The 19,069-nt window shown below is 34.8% G+C and overlaps 1 protein-coding gene across 5 annotated transcripts in view; it reads left to right on the forward strand.

The window, feature by feature from the left end:
• Positions 1-19,069, forward strand: part of AKAP6 (A-kinase anchoring protein 6) — a 539,311-nt gene that overhangs the window by 466,544 nt on the left and 53,698 nt on the right. For all 5 annotated transcript variants that reach the window (XM_077908985.1, XM_077908989.1, XM_077908988.1 and 2 more), the window contains one exon: positions 16,272-16,487. In XM_077908985.1, the coding sequence (XP_077765111.1) occupies positions 16,272-16,487 (216 nt within the window). The remainder of the gene's footprint in view (positions 1-16,271; positions 16,488-19,069) is intronic.

A 19,069-nucleotide genomic window follows, 5' to 3' on the forward strand; every position in this document is an offset into this window, starting at 1 on the left:
AAAAAACAAGTCTCTGATAAATTAAATGACCATAAAATCAGAGCCAGACGGCAGCCTACATCCCCTGAATCCTAATCCAGGCCATAGTCCAATAATACCAAACCAGTGATTTCATGCGAGTTTACACCAATGTCTTTGCAATTTTCACAACTCAATTTTTTCTCTATAAAATAGGAATGATAAGTCTCTCTAATTTGGTGAATAGAAAAAAATGATCATAACAAGGGACGTTGTGATTAATAGCAAATGTAGAAATGCTTATTAATACTATGAAGTCAACAGTATTAAAAATACATATGACAATAAACCAAGGTTCTTTTGGTATTGGAATTCAGAGACTTACCATCTTGACCTGTAACAGCTTCTTATTTCCAGGGGCTTTACTCTCAGGAGTTCAACTTAGTGTCGAGTTTGCTATCATTTTTCACCTTCTATTTATGTTGTACCTCCATATGAGGAGCTTAAAGAGCTTTAGAGACATTAGCTCATTAATCCTCCCCAAACCTCTCTAAGATAGGACGGAGGCATAAATCATTATTCCCATCTGGAAAAAAAATAGCCTACCTTATCTCTCTTAATTTCATTGATGCTCTAAACTGTTGATTAAATCCTAACTTATACCCTGTACATTTAGAATATTGCATTCTCTTCCCCAAGGATATTTTTCTTTCTTTTTGAATTTAATGTCATGAGGATAAGTATAAAAATGAATCAGCAGGTCTGGTTTTAAAAGTTCGTTTGAGAAGTGTGGGATAGGTGGTAAACCAGGCTCTTCCTTCCCCTCATGCTCTCCTCCTTTTCTCAAAATGTCCTTCATTATTGCCCTTAAAAGCAAGAGAAATGACTTTTAGAAATTGAAAGAATGTTTCAAGACCCATTCATTGCTTTATCTATCAGCCAACACAACCTGCGAGAGCCAAAGGATATCCATTCAAGCATGTCATCCTACCGCTCAAAAAACATTGGTGCAAAGCTTCATAAAACTTTTAAAGCTTTATGAAAGCAACAATGGAAGTTAACTTTTTGATTTGGTGTGCTTTTTTAGGCAGGTGGTTCTCACTATAAAGATACTTGGAGTTAGACTTTCATGATGTTAGAACATGAGCAGAATATATGAACAGAAACTGAGGCCAAGCAAGGTTGATTCATATAAATGATTGCAACAAAACACTGCTCCAATTAGTTTCCTACAGTTCAGGACAGTGAAAGGAAAATAAATAAAAATTATAGACAAAATGAAATTGTTCTTTCACCACTAGAATCTCACCAGAGAAGATGAGGGTCAACTCACAACTGATTTGAGAGATATTCAGAGCTGTATTTTACTATTTTGAAAAAGTCCATCATAGACCACCTCATGATATTTTTCCTATCTCATAACAGAATAAGATTATGTAATACTCTGATGCCAGAAGATCTTAGAAGTTAAAGGATCATTGCATTTTAGAGAAAGGGTATTGAGGGAACATAGAAGTTACATGATTTACTTGAGATCACACAACTAGTTATTGCCAAACTAGGAAAAAACTCTAAGTTGTGCTTTTTTCCCTCAATCCAAGTTACTTCTTAGATGTTCAATTGGAACACCTTCATGATCAGATGACTTATATTCTGTGTTGTTGCCAAAGTATTAGATGAGATGAATGAAGACACTACCCTCCAATATATTTAGTCACCTTCTAGGGAGCAAGCAGGAGAGAGATGTGGTGTCTCAGAAGAAATGAAAACAGAATCCTCTAAAAGGAGGATTAACTTTTTCAAGAAAAAGCTCTCAAAAAATTCTCCTGGACTTCTGCTTTATTTTAGCTCTGGGAGTGTTTAAAGAATGAAGTTCTTATTACATTTCCTTTTCACAAGGTTCTGGAATATTGCTTTGAGCTAAATAATCATTATAGCAATTTACCAGTTGGCTAATATTTAGTCAGCATCTCTCTACTACCTAATATAATGGTTGAAGAGTGTTGTGCTGTTATATATTAGTTAAACTTCTAAATGATCCTGAGAGTGTGATTAGTATTACTGCGCATCTGGGAATACTGAAAACTGGTGAAAAGGAGTGGAGTTGCCTTGGGTTTCCACCACAAAAGCAAAGGAAAAAGCTAAAAAGCAAATTCCTAGTGATCCAAATTCACAAGAAAATGCTCTATTTAGATGCTATAAAAATAAAATCAGAAGTAGGAAGTTTATAGAGCTGCCTATACCTCAGTCTCTTCCAGGTCAGGGAGGAGTAAATGAATAAACAGAAGGGTCTTTCCAATGTTGACTTTTTGTCCCAAGTATCACTTTCCTCCTTTTTAGTGGTATTATTCTCCAAAGCCCAACTCTCTTCCTGTATTCTTATTGTGTCCCAAGTGTTCTTGAATTCATTTATTTCCCACCTGTAGGATTCTGAAATAACAGGAATACTTCCCTAAAATACCAATTCCTAGCTGTTATACTTCAAGTAACACTCTGAACTTTGTGACAAGTTCCAAGAGTGGTTTAATGAGAAATAAACAATATGTTAGAGATAAATTTGGGAAAATAGGGTTTGAGAGAGGAGAGGGGTGAGGAATAGTCAACTGTGTATAAATGAGAGAGCAAGAAAAACACCATGCAACAAAGCCAAATGAGTCATGAAACCAGTTCTATAATCTGTCCTTTCCTATGTGTTCCACATTACCCCTGGGAATTCCTCTGAGGTCATCCTTGCCCGTGTGTTCTTTTACTTTCCTTCTTTCTCCTTGCTTTTCTTTGCTATTTCATTCTCCAGGTATGATCTTTATGATGATCTTCCTTTTATAGGTTTAGCCTAATGAATGTATTGTGCTGTACCTTGTCACATAGAATTCTTTTCTTTCTTTCCTGAAGACTGTCCTGAATATTCCTTTGACCCTGCCAGTGAATACCCAATATCCATTAAAGGCACAAATGAGTTCAGGTAGCTGGGATCAACAGATAATCTAGAGGAGAAAAATCACCTTTATCTATTCCCCAGAATTTCTTTGAAATGATTCCTATGGAATCTAATACGAGATAAAAAGTACAGTGGGTGTTGTAAATAGATTCCAAAATATAATAATGTAAAAATAAATGGCAATTAATGCTTTATCTGCTTATGAAAAGAATGATTGTGGAATTTTAAGAAAAGGTATTTTGTAGTATAATGGCTAAGTTGCATTTATATCCAGCACCCTTTCCCCCTTATTGCTAAAAGTTACCTTCCTGTAATTGCAGACTAGTTTAGCATCTTAACAATAATGGACATGTTTTTAAAAGATTATTGCCAAAAGTGCATTCTTTATTCCAGGGAGACGCTGTAATAGATACCAGCATTTTAGTAATGATACAAGCAATCTGTAAGCTATTACAGTTTTCTTTAGAGTAACTTAATCTTCATATTGTTTTGTATGTCTGGAATTTTAATAGTGTTTTTAATTTAGAAAAGGAAGTATATAACATATTACTAATTACATGTGAATATGAACTAAGCACATGACCACTGAGCTTGATTCTTAAAAACAAACATATTTAAAAGTACTTAACCTAATGTAGGGAAAGTCACAAAAAAATTAAAGAATACCGCACAGTGATAACAACAGCTTTTATAGAATAACACAGCGAGGATCTGCAATTTTAGAATGATTATTATATTTTAGTCCACAGCTAAAAAAATAACTAATAGAAATAGAAATACTCCTTCCCAAATATAATTGCTATTTTTTAACACATGAAACTACAAACAAAACATCAAATGAGTGTTTATAAAAGAATGATTAGCTTTTCCCTTGATGATACCATTCATCCAAGAATTTTCAGTATTAGCTAATAGTCCTGGTGGCCCTTAATTATTCACCTTTGTTGGTGAGGATGCTAAGTGGCAAGAAAAAATTATATCTTTTTTTCTAGGTCAAAGATCTGGTTATGTAGACCATAGAGGTTAAAGTGACTTGTCTTTGGACCTTATTCATCTGCTGTCTAGATGAACAGAGGGGAGATGATTTTTTTCTTAAAAAATGGAAGTATGCACTGAAAATGTTTTGATTTTAAATGGTGATAAGAAATCATTTGGGGATGCCTGGGTGGCTCAGGAGTTGAGCATCTGCCTTTGGCTCAGGGTGTGATCCTGGAGTCCTGGGATCGAGTCCCACGTCGGGCTCCCTGCATGGAGCCTGCTTCTCTCTCTGCCTGTGTCTCTGCCTCTCTCTCTCTCTCTCTCTGTGTCTCTCATGAATAAATAAATAAAATCTTAAAAAAAAAAGAAATCATTTGGTGTTAGAATCTAGGCTTATATTGTCATGTACAATTTTGAAACTATTTTGGCACATATCCCAGACCTTCTTCAAGAAGCTGATAAAGATGTGCTTGGTAAACCAATTCAGTGGTCTTTAATGCTATTTTTAAAATCCAGCTTTTACATTAAATAAACCAGTTTGTTATTTTGAAAGAAGTTATAATCTACTTAAAACTGTCATTCTCTGTTTCTAACTCGCAATTAGATGGTATTTCCAAAATGTCAGACCTAGATTCTGCTTCTACCATCACCATAATAAAATGTGACAGCCAAGATATTATATCAATACCTTTTCCATAATTAGCAATAAGGATCCTGCCAAGGGTTAACTAGAAAAGTTTCATAAACGTTTTTCTACAAATGGTTCTGAAGGCAGTATTATGCTTTTGAAATCTGCTAATGTAGCAAAGACTCATGACAACCAGGAGACAAATCTATGGGCAAAACTGTTTGGAGAGAATAGTTTTGTAGTGTATGATGTATGTTATGTAAATGAGCTTATTAGGACTCTCATCTATTTTATTATTGGTGACCAATTTAATAGAGGCATTTAAAAAACAATATTTCTGCCTGACTCCTAGAAATGAAGAAGATACATTGATATAATTGAGAGCAAATGATTGCATGTTGTGCCATTTAATCATGTCATTTTTCAATTGCTATTTTTTTGCACTTCACTGCATGCTTATAGAATATTTAGCTTCAATATAGATTAAGTCCCAGGGTTTGCAACTGAGCTGAGTTCCTATATTGGTTGATGTTGTCTTTTAAGCTTGGAATCAGTTAAAATATGTAGATGTCATCTGCCCATATTTCCTTTAAAATATGCAAGTCATCATTCATACCTCACTTGAGGTATTTTAATTTTTTTGCTGTTTTGAAGAACTACCCCTTTACAATTCCGGATGGAAATTCTTATTTGCAATACCTATACACTAAACAATGTAAACACATAATTGGCTCAAGAATAGAGCTGTCAGGACCAAAAGACCTGCTGAATCTTTGCTGGAAACTTTGATGATCATTTGTCTAATGAATGTTTCCTATTTTTGTTCAATCTCTTTCTGATTATTTATATAACTTACATTTTTCTCAGAAAAGAGATAGTCCTCTACTGTCTGCTAGCATATGAGGTCCTTGTGGGTGGAAAGTTTGTCTGTTTTGTTCACTGATGCATCTCAAACACTCAGAGTAGTGCCCTTTATAATAGGTGTTCAATAAATATTTGTTCAGTGATTGAATTGATATTTTTTCCACATCTGTTATCATAACCACCCTGGGTTTAAAAATTATATAGATTACTAATTTTTTAAATATTATTTATTTATTTACTTATTTATTTATTTGAGAGATAGAGTGAAAAGGAGCAGGGGGATGGGCAGAAGCAGATTCTCCCTAAGCAGGAAGCCCAATGCAGGACTTGATCCCAGAACTCTGGGATCATGGCTTAACCAACTGAGCCACCCAGACACCCCAGATTACTAATTTTTAACATAGGCCTAGAAATTTGTTTAAGATAGACCTCAAAAGGTATACTGATGAACTTGTTGTCTGTCTTATCAACAATAACTTTATGGCTGTGGCCACTTCAGTTGGAAATCAAGGGCCAGAACAGTCTGAAAATGGAGAAATTTTATAACCCTCTTCTGCTCTCTTATGAAAAGAAATGTAGCATAATGTTTTTATGAATTGGCTTGGGATTCAGGTTGCATGGGATTCAGGTTAACATCCTGCCTTTGCTGCTTATTAGCTGTGTTATCTCTGGTCAGTTACTTAGCCTTTTCTGTCTCTATTTCCTCTTTTGTAAAATAGGTACATGTCAATAATATATATCTCATAGTGTTGTTGTGAAGATGAAATGAGCCAATACATATAAAATACCTAGAAAAATACATAGCAGACAGAAATACACAAATTATGTTTGTCATTAATCTATGAGATTAGTGAAAAATAACTAAGAAAATACTCAGAATAGCGCTCTAGCAATTTAATAAGATTCAATGATTGTTGGTTACTATTTTACAGTCAAGTAAATCTTTAATTAAATATCTGAAGAGAACACAACTTTTTAAAAATTTTGTGTTGGTTCAGATAACATATAGTCAACTTAGAATGATCTTTGGTGAAATACATGAAGTCTGTTGGAAGGTCCTATTTCTCATTTTTCTACTGAAACCAAAACCAAAATAGATTAGAATTTCATAAGATGTATATGATTGTAAATGAAACTCACCACTACAGTAATTAGACTTAACTAACATTCTTTAATTTCCACATTTTCTTCAACTCCTTTTCCACATCCATGCTCTTCTATGTATACTTTTCTGTTTATGTTTTATGATATTTCTAGAAGTAGGACAGCTATATTAAAAACAACACTGTATTATTTTTATCATATAGCAGAATGTCCTGTTGACTGAGATTTATAGGTTTGTAGTTATGACTATATCACAGGGAATTTTATAGTCACTACTTTTTATTAAGATTAATTAATTGATTTATTTGAGAGAGAGAGTGTGTGTGTGTGAGACTGGAAAAGGCACAGAGGAAGAGGGAGAGAATCCCAAGCAGACTCCCCACTGAGTGCAGAGCCCAGCAGAGGGATGGAGGTGAGCAGTTGATCCCACAATACTGAGACCTGAGCCAAAATCAAGAGTCAGATGCTTAAATGACTGAGCCACCCAGGCAGCCCAGCCATTACTTTTAAAAAATAATAATAATAATAATAAAAGGTCTAAATTGTCATTTGTGTGTTAATATGTGTATGGACCCACTGTTGCAAAAAATATGATGTCTGAATGGTATTAGTAATATCATATAACCTGTTGTCATGACACACCCTGAAGGTACATATGATAAATTATCTGATTATCACCAGTTATGTGGCTGATAATACATACCTGGCTTTACCAAGAGATTTAAAAAAATAGTTTTATTGTGACATAATTTGCATACCATAAAATCTAATTTCAGAGCATTTTCACTACACCCAAAAGAAATCCCTTAACCATTAGCAGTCATTCCCTGTCCCCCACTGACTGCAACCTGAGGAAACCACTAATCTACTTTTTATGCATTTGCCTATTCTGGACATTTTATATAAATGGAATCATATAATATGTGGCCATATATTTCTGGTTTCTTTCATGTTGAGGTATGTATCAGTACTTTATTCCTTTTTTAAAAAGATTTTATTTATTTATTCATGAGAGAGAGAGAGAGAGAAAGGCAGAGGGAGAAGCAGGCTCCATGCAGAGAGCCTGACATGGGACTCGATCGCGGGTCTCCAGGATCACACCCTGGGCTGCAGGAGGTGCTAAACAGCTGGGCCACTGGGGCTGCCCTTTTTTTTTTTTTTTTTTTTTTTTTTAAATAATGTAAGCTCTATGCCCAACGTGGGGCTTGAACTCATGACTCCAAGATCAAGAGTCACATGCTCCACTGACTGAGTCAGGCAAGTGCCCCTTTTATTCCTTTTTACTGCCAAATAATATTCATTGTATGGATATACTACATTCCTTAAATCTATTCATCCATTGATAGATACTTGTGTTTTTTTTCCACATTTTGGCTATTATGAATAATGTGATTATGGATATTTATGTGGTCATAGGTTTTCAATTCTTTTGGGCACTTACCTAGGAGAGAAATTGCTGGACCATATGGTAATTCTATGTTTAACTTTTTGAGGAAATGTCATACTATTTTCCAAAGTATGCCATTAGTGCCATGGCACTAATTTTCCAAAGTATGAAAATTAGTGCCACTAATTTTCAATCCCACCAACAATTCATAAGGATTCCAATTTCCCTAGATCTTTGCTAACATTGTTATTTTGTCTTTTTTTAATTTTAGCCATCAGAGTGCAGGTGAAGTAGTATGTAGTTGTGGTTTAGATTTGCATTTCCCTCATATCTGATGACATTGAACATCTGTTCATATGTTTATTGGCCAGATGTATGTTTTCTTTGAAGAAATGTTTACTACTAAAAATGAAGTTACTTAACTTTATATTTTTGAATTTTAAGGGTTCTTTATATATTCTGGATACAAGTCCTTTATCAGATCTATGATTTTCAGGGATGCCTGGGTGGCTCAGTGGGTGATCATCTGCCTTTGACTCAGGGTGTGAACCCAGTGTCCCGGGATTGAGTCCCACATATGCTTTCTGATTTTTTCAGTTGTAGTTCTTAAATGAAAGTCTGTGATCCATTTTAATTTAATTTTGTATATGGTGTGAGGTAGGGAAGTCCAATTCATTCTTTTGCATGTAGATATACAATTGTCCCAGCACCTTTTATTGAAAATGTTTTTTCTGACTTAATTGTACTGAGAGCTTTTTAATTCCACTTATCTCATTGGTAAGCATTCAGTCTTTAATCAGTACCCTGGTACTTAATCATAAAATAGGCTTTTTTGGCATAAAATGGCATACAAATGCTGTTTTAAACATTATCTTGTCTAAATTATTACAGCATCAGAACACTGTTATATTTTGTTTCTATATGTAAACTTATATAATGTGATATTACTTCCTTAGAGGAGCTCTATTGACTAACCAGTCTAAAGTAACACCACCACCACTTTCCATGATATAACTCTATTTTATTTTATAGATTTTATCACTACCTGATATTTTCTTGTATGTTTATTTATGTTTTGTTTCCAGCCTCTTACCACCACCTCTCTACACACACAAGTTCAAATATAAGTTCCATGAAAGAAATCTTGTAGCTCACCGCTATATCCCCACCACTGAGAACTGCATGGCACATAAGAGGCACTCAGTGAGTACATTTGGATGTTTGAATGGATGGATGGATGGATGGACAGTTGAAATATGATTATCATCATATTCCACTTCAACTTCCATCCTGTTTATTTCTTTTTTTATTTTATTTTTTTTATTTATTTATGATAGTCACAGAGAGAGAGAGAGGCAGAGACACAGGCAGAGGGAGAAGCAGGCTCCATGCACCGGGAGCCCGACGTGGGATTCGATCCCGGGTCTCCAGGATCACGCCCTGGGCCAAAGGCAGGCGCCAAACCGCTGCGCCACCCAGGGATCCCTTCCATCCTGTTTAAAATGTAGTTTCTTGACCTTTATTATGTGACTCACCCAACTATAATGCCTGTCCTCCATTCCTTCCACTTTTTCAATCTTCACCAACTTTAACATGGTACTAGCTCCATCAATCTTAATCTGTATACTCCAGCTAGTAATGATATTTTTTATCCCCCAAGTCAATGTCCATAATTTAGCATGCATATATATTGCACCTCAACATTTGGGTTACAATCTCACTGTTAACTATGCACCTTCCTTACTTCATTTAACACTTACAAAACCTGATGGGTTAGGTCTTATCAAAAACCTTTGCCTTGCATTTATTTATTTATTTTTTCCTTTGAGGAGGCAGAGTCTTCTCTTAATGACCAAATCACAAGCACTTAAAAACAGGCACCACATCTTATTATATTCCTTTTATTTACCAATTCCAATTCTATAATGAAAAGTATGGTGTTTGGTGAATAATTGATACTCAATAAATGTTTATTGCTGTGAGAAATAACATCCATATAATCTTTGTTAACCTTGTCCTAAAACTTTAGCCCAGAATCAACCAGTTAAAAGCATCTTTTGAAGATTCATAGAGTTACCAGTGTTGCCTCTCATTTTCCCCATCTTCATTAACATTCCCTGCATCTGATGCCTTCTACCTTCCAAATAATCATCATGGTTTTGTTTAACTGTATACACTTTGTGAGAGAAGCTTCTATTTAATTTAGCACAATGCCATATGTATTAGCATCATTCATTATGACTAAATGACTAATTTGATAAAATTAATAAAAAGGAGTAAAATCCCCAAATATGGTATTCAAACAACCTAACATATTATAATTCTTTTTTAGAATCAAAAAGAATTTTATTTTTTTACATTTTTAAATTTAAATTCAATCTGCCAACATATAATGTAACACCCAGTGCTCATCCCATCAAGTGCCCTCCTCAGTGCCCATCACCCAGTTACCTCTTCCCCCCACTCACTTCCCTTCCACAACCCTTTGTTTGTTTCCCAGAGTTAGGAGTCTCTCATGGTTTGTCTCCCTCTCTAATTTTTCCCACTCAGTTCCCATCATTCTTTTTTTTTTTTTAAATATTTATTTATTTATTTTAGAGAGAGGGCACAATGGGGAGGAGCAGAGGGAGAGGGAGAGTCTTAAACTGACTCCATGCTCAGCTCAAATCCTGATGTGGCTTAATCTCACTACCCTGAAATCACAACCTGAGTTGAAATCAAGAGTCCAATATTTAACCAATTGTGCAACCCAGGTGCCTCCATTATTATCATTCTTAATAATGATATTGAAAATTCTGAAGATATGGACACCTGGGTGGTTCAGCAGTTGGGTGTCTGCCTTAGGCTCAGGGTGTGATCCCACATCGGGCTCCCTGCATGGAGCCTGCCTCTCTCTCTGCCTATGTCTCTGCCTCTCTCTTTCTGTGTCTCTCATGAATAAATGAGTAAAATCTTAAAAAAAAAAAAAAGGAAAATTCTGAAGATCATCAAGCAAGTACTAATAGTATAAAGATACCTCTAGTCAAAAAGATCTATTCATTGATTGACTCATTTTCTTTCAGTAATTTAGTGACAATTAAAAAAAAATAACTGATCACCAAATGGGTATGGTCTCTAGGCTGTTGGCTAACAGTGTGACTCCAGAATCAGAACTTGTAACCTCTATTTTATACTTCTAAAACAAAAAAAGAAATCTGCTCAGCTGGATTAATTCTCTTATCTGTAAAACTAAGTTCAAGTTTCCTGTAGGCCAGGGTTTTCAAACTTTAGCATGCATTGTAATCACTTACAACTTTTGAAATCAAAGTTCATCAGAAATTTAAACCATGTCTCATTGGGGCCTACCCCAGAGTTGCAGATTCAGATGTGGAGTGCCACCAGAGAATTGGAATTTCCAAGTTCACAGGTGATGCTAATGGTGATTGGCTTGGGGAACAATGTCTGAGAACCTTTGCTCTATTCCTCTAGTCATAGGTAGCAGACTAAGAGAAGACGATTGCCCACCTCATGAAATTAAAATGGTAAAATATAGAAAATGCTAAAAAGAAGAAAAACGCTTGAAAAATGTGGGAAACCCTTGCAACAATGAGATGGAGCTATTTACTTGTGATTATTTAAACCAGAAGAAGTTGCATGTCTTTTTCAGTTTTTCCCCCTCTGTTATTTCCTCACTCCAACTAGATTGAAGGCAGGTATGTATCATATATGCAGGTTGAAACTTCTTTATTGTGCTTACCACAGAGAGGACACACTCAATACATATTGTTAAACTGATCAATCTAGAAAATAAAGTTATGTTTGATTTTATAAATGGAATTGCTGCATAAGTGGTTTTTAGTTGACAGATCACCTGAAGTCCTATCACTTTGTTCATATTGACCTACCCAATGATGTTACATTAACCTGCTGAATATAATTATGTAAGATATAGAGACAAATTGATTTGTAGTTTCTCAGCTAATTTTTTTTTCTCTCTGTTTTTAAAATATACTTAGTTTTGGTATTTTTAAAATTGTATTTTCTTCCTCATCTCTCTTTTCTCTATTTGATTCTTAAATTTTACTTATTGTGTAGTTTGGGTTTGGGCCTAATTATAGTTCTTTGCTTACCAGTAAAGTTGCTTACAAGTAAGTTCTTTGCTTACTCTTTGCTTGTAAGCTTATTTTTATCTTTTTTTTTGATAGTAGATGCCAATATTGTTTAATGACAGGAATATGGGTATACAAGTCAATTATAATCATATTATACAATATATGTGTGTATTTATGTTTAATGTATAATGAAAAATAAAATATCAATATTGGAAGTCTTACCTTTAATGGTGTTAAATTGAAGCCAGTGTCAAAAATGATGTTACATTAGGGCACGTAGGTGGCTCTCGGTTAAGCATCTGCTTTGGGCTCAGGCCATGATCCCAGGGTCCTGGGATAGAGCCCTGGATCAGGCTCCCTGCTCAACTGAGGTCTGCTTCTCCTGCTTCTGTGTGCTCTCTCCCTCTCTCAAGTAAATAAATAAAATCTTTTAAAAAAAATGATGTTACATCACATTTGGCTTAATAATAGAGTGGTTTAAACAATCAAAAAGGTTGACAGAGAAAGTCAGGAGAGGAAAAAGAAAAACTCCCATTTAAAAAAAAAAAGAAAACCCCCCAGATAAACCAAAAGCCCTCCTTTGCATTACCATTGATGAATTGAAAACCAAATTGACTGTTAAGTGTGATAAAAAAAAAAAAAAAAAAACCTCCAGCCTGTTGGCACCTCTATTGCAACATGTGAAAAAAAGATGTATTTAGAGGGTTAGAGATCTGCATATTGTAAAGGAAAAAAAAATAAGTTAAAAATTTTGATTTTTACTTTTCTACATTTCTTATAGCAAGCCTGCCTGTTTAATAACATGAGGAAATTGAGTAGAAATGTAAAAGTAAATAAAAAGTTCATCAGAAATTTAAAAATAGCACACTCAAACTATATTCTAGCAACTGAATTCTGAAGTGATACAAGACAACTACCTCCATACTAACAGAGATAGTCTTATAATAAGAAATTAGCCTAACAATTACCAAATAATAGGACAACTACATACAAAAGCCTTTGGAATCTCTTTCTTAGGTATACTGATAATTAGTGGGGGCTTTTTCTTTCTTTTTAAATTTCTTTTCACTCCTCTTGTCTCTATACTTCTCTGTGAAGGCAATATGACTATGGGAACCAACATGATCTCATGAGAGATCAAGGAAAATGCTTCCAAATTAGCAAAAACGAAAAGCATTCCGAACTTTTCTGTTCCTTACTTCCTATCCAGCTGCTTCACTGTCTCTTCTCCCTGACACACTAGGTGCCCCCACCGCCCCAGGACACTTGCTCCCTGACCCTACTGTCTTTATAACCACCACCGTTCAGCTTGGACCATCTGGCTCATGTTGTTTCCTTGAAGATTTCACCAACTCCTCCAATAGCAACTTGCTCAAACTTCTGTTAACATGCCTCTCTCTCTACATCATTCTCAGTATCACACTTATTTGTACAGACTCTCTTCAGGAGAGTCCCAGCACCTCGAGAGAAGGAGCAATAACTTGCTCTTTTGTGAAGCATATGTGCCTGAAACAGTGCTTGGCAGAGGGAAGGTGCAGTGCACAATAGAGGAGGACTGAGAGACAAGGATGAGTTTATCTTATTTCAGTGCCTTACTTAGATTGTATAGTTTGGATTTCTGTTTTAAAGTACTTTCCTTTGAAAATGTAAGCCAGAAATAGTTACAATACTTATTTGTTCCTGCGTAGTTATATTTAACATTTCTCTGTGCATAGTTTATCATGGAAATAACGTAAGCTACTGATTCTAAGAAACATTGCCAGCAAATGCATTGGTTTTATTTAGTATGTGTTTGTGATTATAAATAAATATGTATATTTTAATGGTTGTCATGGAAACCCATTTATGTAGACGAATGTTATTTTATCAGTTATATCTCCTAGATATAGAAAAGTATCAAAAAAGATGTTGGCCATTTAAAATTCTCAATTTTCACCTCCTTTTTAAAGTAGTGTTATTTCCCAGCATGCATATAGGATACATTATTAATCTAGGATACAGACTAAGTTCTTTGAATATTTAAAGTAAAAAAAATTATAGGATTGTAAAGATACAAAAATTAGGTAGTGAATGTTAACATTCCATCAAATCTGATATTGAATGTCAAAAGCAGCTTTCACAGTTTTTAAACTATCTGGACTGACTCATATTAAGATATGGGTAGGGAACATCTAGATACTTAAATACTGGATACATTCTAGATACTCATAAAAAAATTATGGCCAATGACCTTTATGAAAATTTGCCCTAGTGATCTCACATGTCCTCCTTCAGAACTTTAAAAATGCCTGTGAGGTGGATGAAGTCCATTTGGGCTACTTTGTAAGTGTTACCAATGTGGCTGTGCTAACTCCACACATATTTTTAGTGCCATCCATAGCAAATTTTCATTTGGCTAAGAAACATTGGGACTTTTTGCTGGCTTGAGGAATGCAGTTATTAGTCTAGTCAACTGCAAAGTGAGTTTTGCAAGATTCAGTTTTATGGCATGGGAATATCACTTTTGATTTTTTAGCCCTGTATTTTTAGCAAATTTATAACAAAACAAAAATGAAAAATGAAATCCTTGATATTCACATTCACAGGACTCATTTCAACTCATTTCATTTGGTTCTATTATTATCTTGAAGTGTTAATATTGGCCCAAAATTTGCCAGGTATTAATTTGGCTTGATAGTTTGTCTTGCTGAACAGTTCTAGAGTTAGAGAACAAATTGAGCATGGGTGGAGTGTGTGTGAGAGGGAGAGAGAAAGAGAGAGGATGCATTTTGGAGTAGGGAGATAGCAGTATTGGAGGAAGAGATGAAAACAATGCTTTTTGCTTTAGTAGGCCCTCATGTTATCTTTGAATATCTAGGGGTTTCTCCTCATTCAGCACTGAACAAATGAATAGCATCAGTAAAGAAATTTGTCAGACTTGGGGGTTATATCAGGAGTTATGTAGGAAAATAATAATGAATGCTAGGAAAATAAATAAGGGTAAGTTCAGGAAACATAACTAAAAATGCTGCACTGGTATAAATTGAATAATAAAATTCCTAGTCATATTTTGCCATAAATAGAGGTTTGGGAATTTGTCATTCACCTTATTTAAAATTCAGAAATATTAAAGGTACAGTGTTCTCTCATTACAGAAATAATAGAATTTCGGCTATTACTGAGTTAGGGTCATTTAAATGGCTATACCATGTATTATATCAATAAGCAGAACATCTGTATGAAATGTCCACCTGCTGATCTACTACCACTCTGTGCACATTTCAATGAACCGCACTTAATCATTTTAAGACTTCTTCTAATGAAGCCTTATCTAGATTAACATTTTAAGCACAAATACTTTTAGGCATTAAAACTCTCGCACTAAATGAAATTGCATTGTCTTGTTTACCCTTGTTGATTAATAAGCAATCTGTTAACTGTTAGAACAGTCCAATTGTAGCAGTAGAAGGAGATTAGTAATTCAGTGATGTTTGTGGATATAATCATCATTTCTCCTGAAGGCTTTGAATTAGAATATCACTTACACACTATCCGTAGGCAAAGAAAAGATATAATATTTTTAGACATGTGTACCCACTATTTTGCTTGAATCGTTCAGCTTAGGGTCACTGCAGCAATACAAATGCTTCTGGGGGCAAAATGCTATTTTGATGCATGCATATCCTTCTTAAATTGTGTGAATGTCTATTAAAAGAAACAGCAACCAACAAATAGTGCAGTAATAATCCAGTATCCTAATTTCTGTTTTCAGAACATTATTGCTTTGTTAATCAAGCTTCGGAAGAGGAATGTTGCTTATCCTTCTCCCCCACCTCCAATAATAGATGTTATATATCAAAATTCTTTGCAGTCTTACTTAACTTTTTCCCAGCAAGTAGAAAACTAAACTTTTAGCAACAAAAAAATCTAGAATAAATTAGGAAAAATTCCATTTCCTTTTGGAGCACTTTCCTATCTTTGGTGTTTCCTAGGACCTGGAATCAAAGCATGTCAGTCTGTTTAGCATTCCCATGACTTATATGATTTATTTCTTTAAGCTATAAATTGCTAATCACTTAGGCATCAAGGTAGGACCCAGCATTTTATAATGGACAAATCAGTGAAAAAAGGGAAGAGGAACCAGATGAGCTAAATTCTTTGGTGTTAGTTTGGTATCAATAGAGGTCTCCAACCCAAAGGCAACTCTCTCAGAGCTCTTCTTGCCTTATTGTTCATAGCTGAGTATATTACTACAATTTGAAATTATAGTAGAATAATTCATTTCAAGTTTTAGGAAATTTTGCTCTGTAAACACTCATGGATCAATCGCTCTCTATATTGCAGTCTCTCTGTGGTGAAATCAAGCAGCGACGTCGTGGAGTGGCCTCCATCCTGCGATTATGCCAGCATCTTCTGGATGACCGGGATACTTGCAATCTGAATGCAGACCACCAGCCCATGCAACTGATCATTGTAAATCTTGAAAGAAGGTGGGAAGCCATTGTCATGCAAGCTGTCCAGTGGCAAACACGGCTACAAAAGAAGATGGGAAAGGAGTCTGTGAGTTATTTTTATTTTTTAGCATAAAACTGTTTTCTCTTATTTTTCTCTTATTTTATTTTTCTCAGAAAAAAATTATTTCAGGGCTTGGAAAATGTATTTATTTTACAATTGGTTTTGTGAACTAAAGGGATAGATATCTTCAACCACTCAATGAGATTCATTTGTCGTAGCACAATTTATTTGCCTACTAATAAGAAGTGTTTCAGAATATCTCATTGTCTTTAAAAAAAAATCACATGAAGATTTTCCTTCATCTTAACAAAGTAAGCCATTAATTCCTTCAATTATTCCTTCACCAATGATGTTCCTTAATCATACAATACCCCATGAAGATTTTGTTAGAAGGTGGCTTTCCATTCTCAAAGTATATGTAGCATTGTGTATGCTCTATAGATAAGGTAACGACATAAAGTATACTCCTTACCTTGTCATTACACGATGAGTTAACGCTATTTGTACAACAAACTCCACTGTTTCTTCTTGGAGCTCCTTCTGATGGAGGTGTGTTGCTGAGAGCTAGCAAGTTTCCTCTTTGAGTTTTAATGCAGCGTGCAAGGTAGAGGTAGGGATCCTTTTTAAGAGTTTTCCAAGTTGATTGTAAGTTCAAGCTGTTGCTACATGAAGGAAATATATGTGACTAGAGTTGTTTAATAATAATATAGAAAAAGCTCTTGTCCAGAAAACCTTCATATCCTTAAGAAAAAAGGTTTGCTGATAAAAAGATTGCATTCCCCACATGACTTTGAAGTCACTGTCCATTAGTTGAGGCCTAAGTCACAAGTTTGACTTACTTAAATGAAATACATATATGAATACATGGAATGAAATATGAGTTTATATCATCAGTTCTATGTCTTCAGAAAGTACAAGATTCAAAATTGAAAAATCAAATATAATAATCCTGCCATAGAAAAAAAATCCTTTTTCTATGAATTCTAATTTTAACAACATGTTAATATTTGCTATTTGATGGGTTTGGCATTGGGGACTAGAAACAGAAGGGACAATGAATCAGTAAGCTTTCTCACTCTTTCTGCATCTGTAGCTATATTGAGTCTAGGGGGTGATTTTATCCTTAACAGTTCAGTTTAATTGTTTTGAGCTGAAGTTGTTAAATTTCTTAAGACTTCCAAGTTATTACCAGTAATCAGAGTCTATATAATTGGATGTCTTTTCTTGAAATGACCTGTTTGTTTTGAAGCTATTTAGCTGGAGTGTTTTCTTTCTTTCTTTCTTCCTTTTTTCTTTTTCTTTTTTTTTTTTTTTTTAGCATTGGGAAGGGCAAAAGAGGTTATTTTTTATTCTATAGTTTGAAGCCTCTAAGCATGGTAGTGGCCATAATAAAACTTACACAGAAACCATCTGCACCTGGAGAAGCTTTGACATTTTGGAAGTATTCAAACTGCTTTGGAGGAGACAAAAATGGCTTTCTTTGGGGATTTATTTGAAACCGTATGATCAGGGATACAGGACTAGATCTCTGTGGACTAGATGTAGACATTTTTATCCTACTTCTGTGGTAAAGGTAAGCTTTCACTTTAAAACCCTGGCTACTTCTTAGAGGCTCAGGATAAAACATAGAAGTAGATATAAATTGCTGATAGAGAAAAGTCTCCCCTTTTCTTTAAGTTAGCAGCTGAGTATGTAGGTTGTTTGGAATGATAGGAGTAACAAATAAGGTCTTCTGTGTTAAACAAGGTTGAAAATCACTGTCAAGAAAAGGACAGAGGAAAGTGGGACTAATGCCAACAATACAGTAAGCACAGGGTACCTCATTAAGTTGGAGATATTTCTTGCTTCTGATCTCTGTTGGTTGGATAGAGTCCAAGTTGCTCTGATGGGCAGACAAGTATTTGACCATGTGGGAGGCTGCCTATGCAGAGAAGCAGAAGTCTCTAAGTGGCCTGTTTGCTTTTTATCATATATTTCTGCCCTTATGCCATCTCCTTCTTATGCACAGGGACTATCACTACTATGTTTCCAAGGCCTGGACATATTTACACATAGTAGATGTTTGATAGATATTTGCTGAATGAATGAGTACATGCTTTATTTAATAACTTTCATTTTATTTATTCTGGCATTTAGTTTAGAGTTATATCTATATTCATTATCAATGTTCATATTCCCACAAAATGGCTTTGAGTATTGTTATATTCCTATAAGAATATTCACCTTCATGAAACCACAAAGAAACCTTCTGACTTTACTTTTGGTCTGATAGGAGCAATGTTTCCACGTTCTAAAACATGATATGAAGTACCTCGTGGTATATACTTTTTTCTTCAAATGTTATTTCTGAAGGAAATTCCTTATGAGGTATTGGATAAAGTGGTTCTAAAAATGTGGGCAAAGTTCTGATGCTGAGGATGAGAAGCTCTGATTCAATCACTGTGTTATAGAATTTTCCTCATTAGTCACTTTTGAAGTAACTTATATGAGATGCCACATAATCATACATGCAGTGCTCTGTATTGTTCAATTTACATCTGTTTGTGTGATGACTTGATTACTGTTAATCTCCTTCATTGGTCTGAAGAACGCAGCCACATAGAAAATTTCTGCTCACCTTTGTATTC

This window comes from Canis aureus, chromosome 9 (assembly GCF_053574225.1).
Source record: "Canis aureus isolate CA01 chromosome 9, VMU_Caureus_v.1.0, whole genome shotgun sequence".
Classification (NCBI taxonomy): Eukaryota; Metazoa; Chordata; class Mammalia; order Carnivora; family Canidae; genus Canis; species Canis aureus.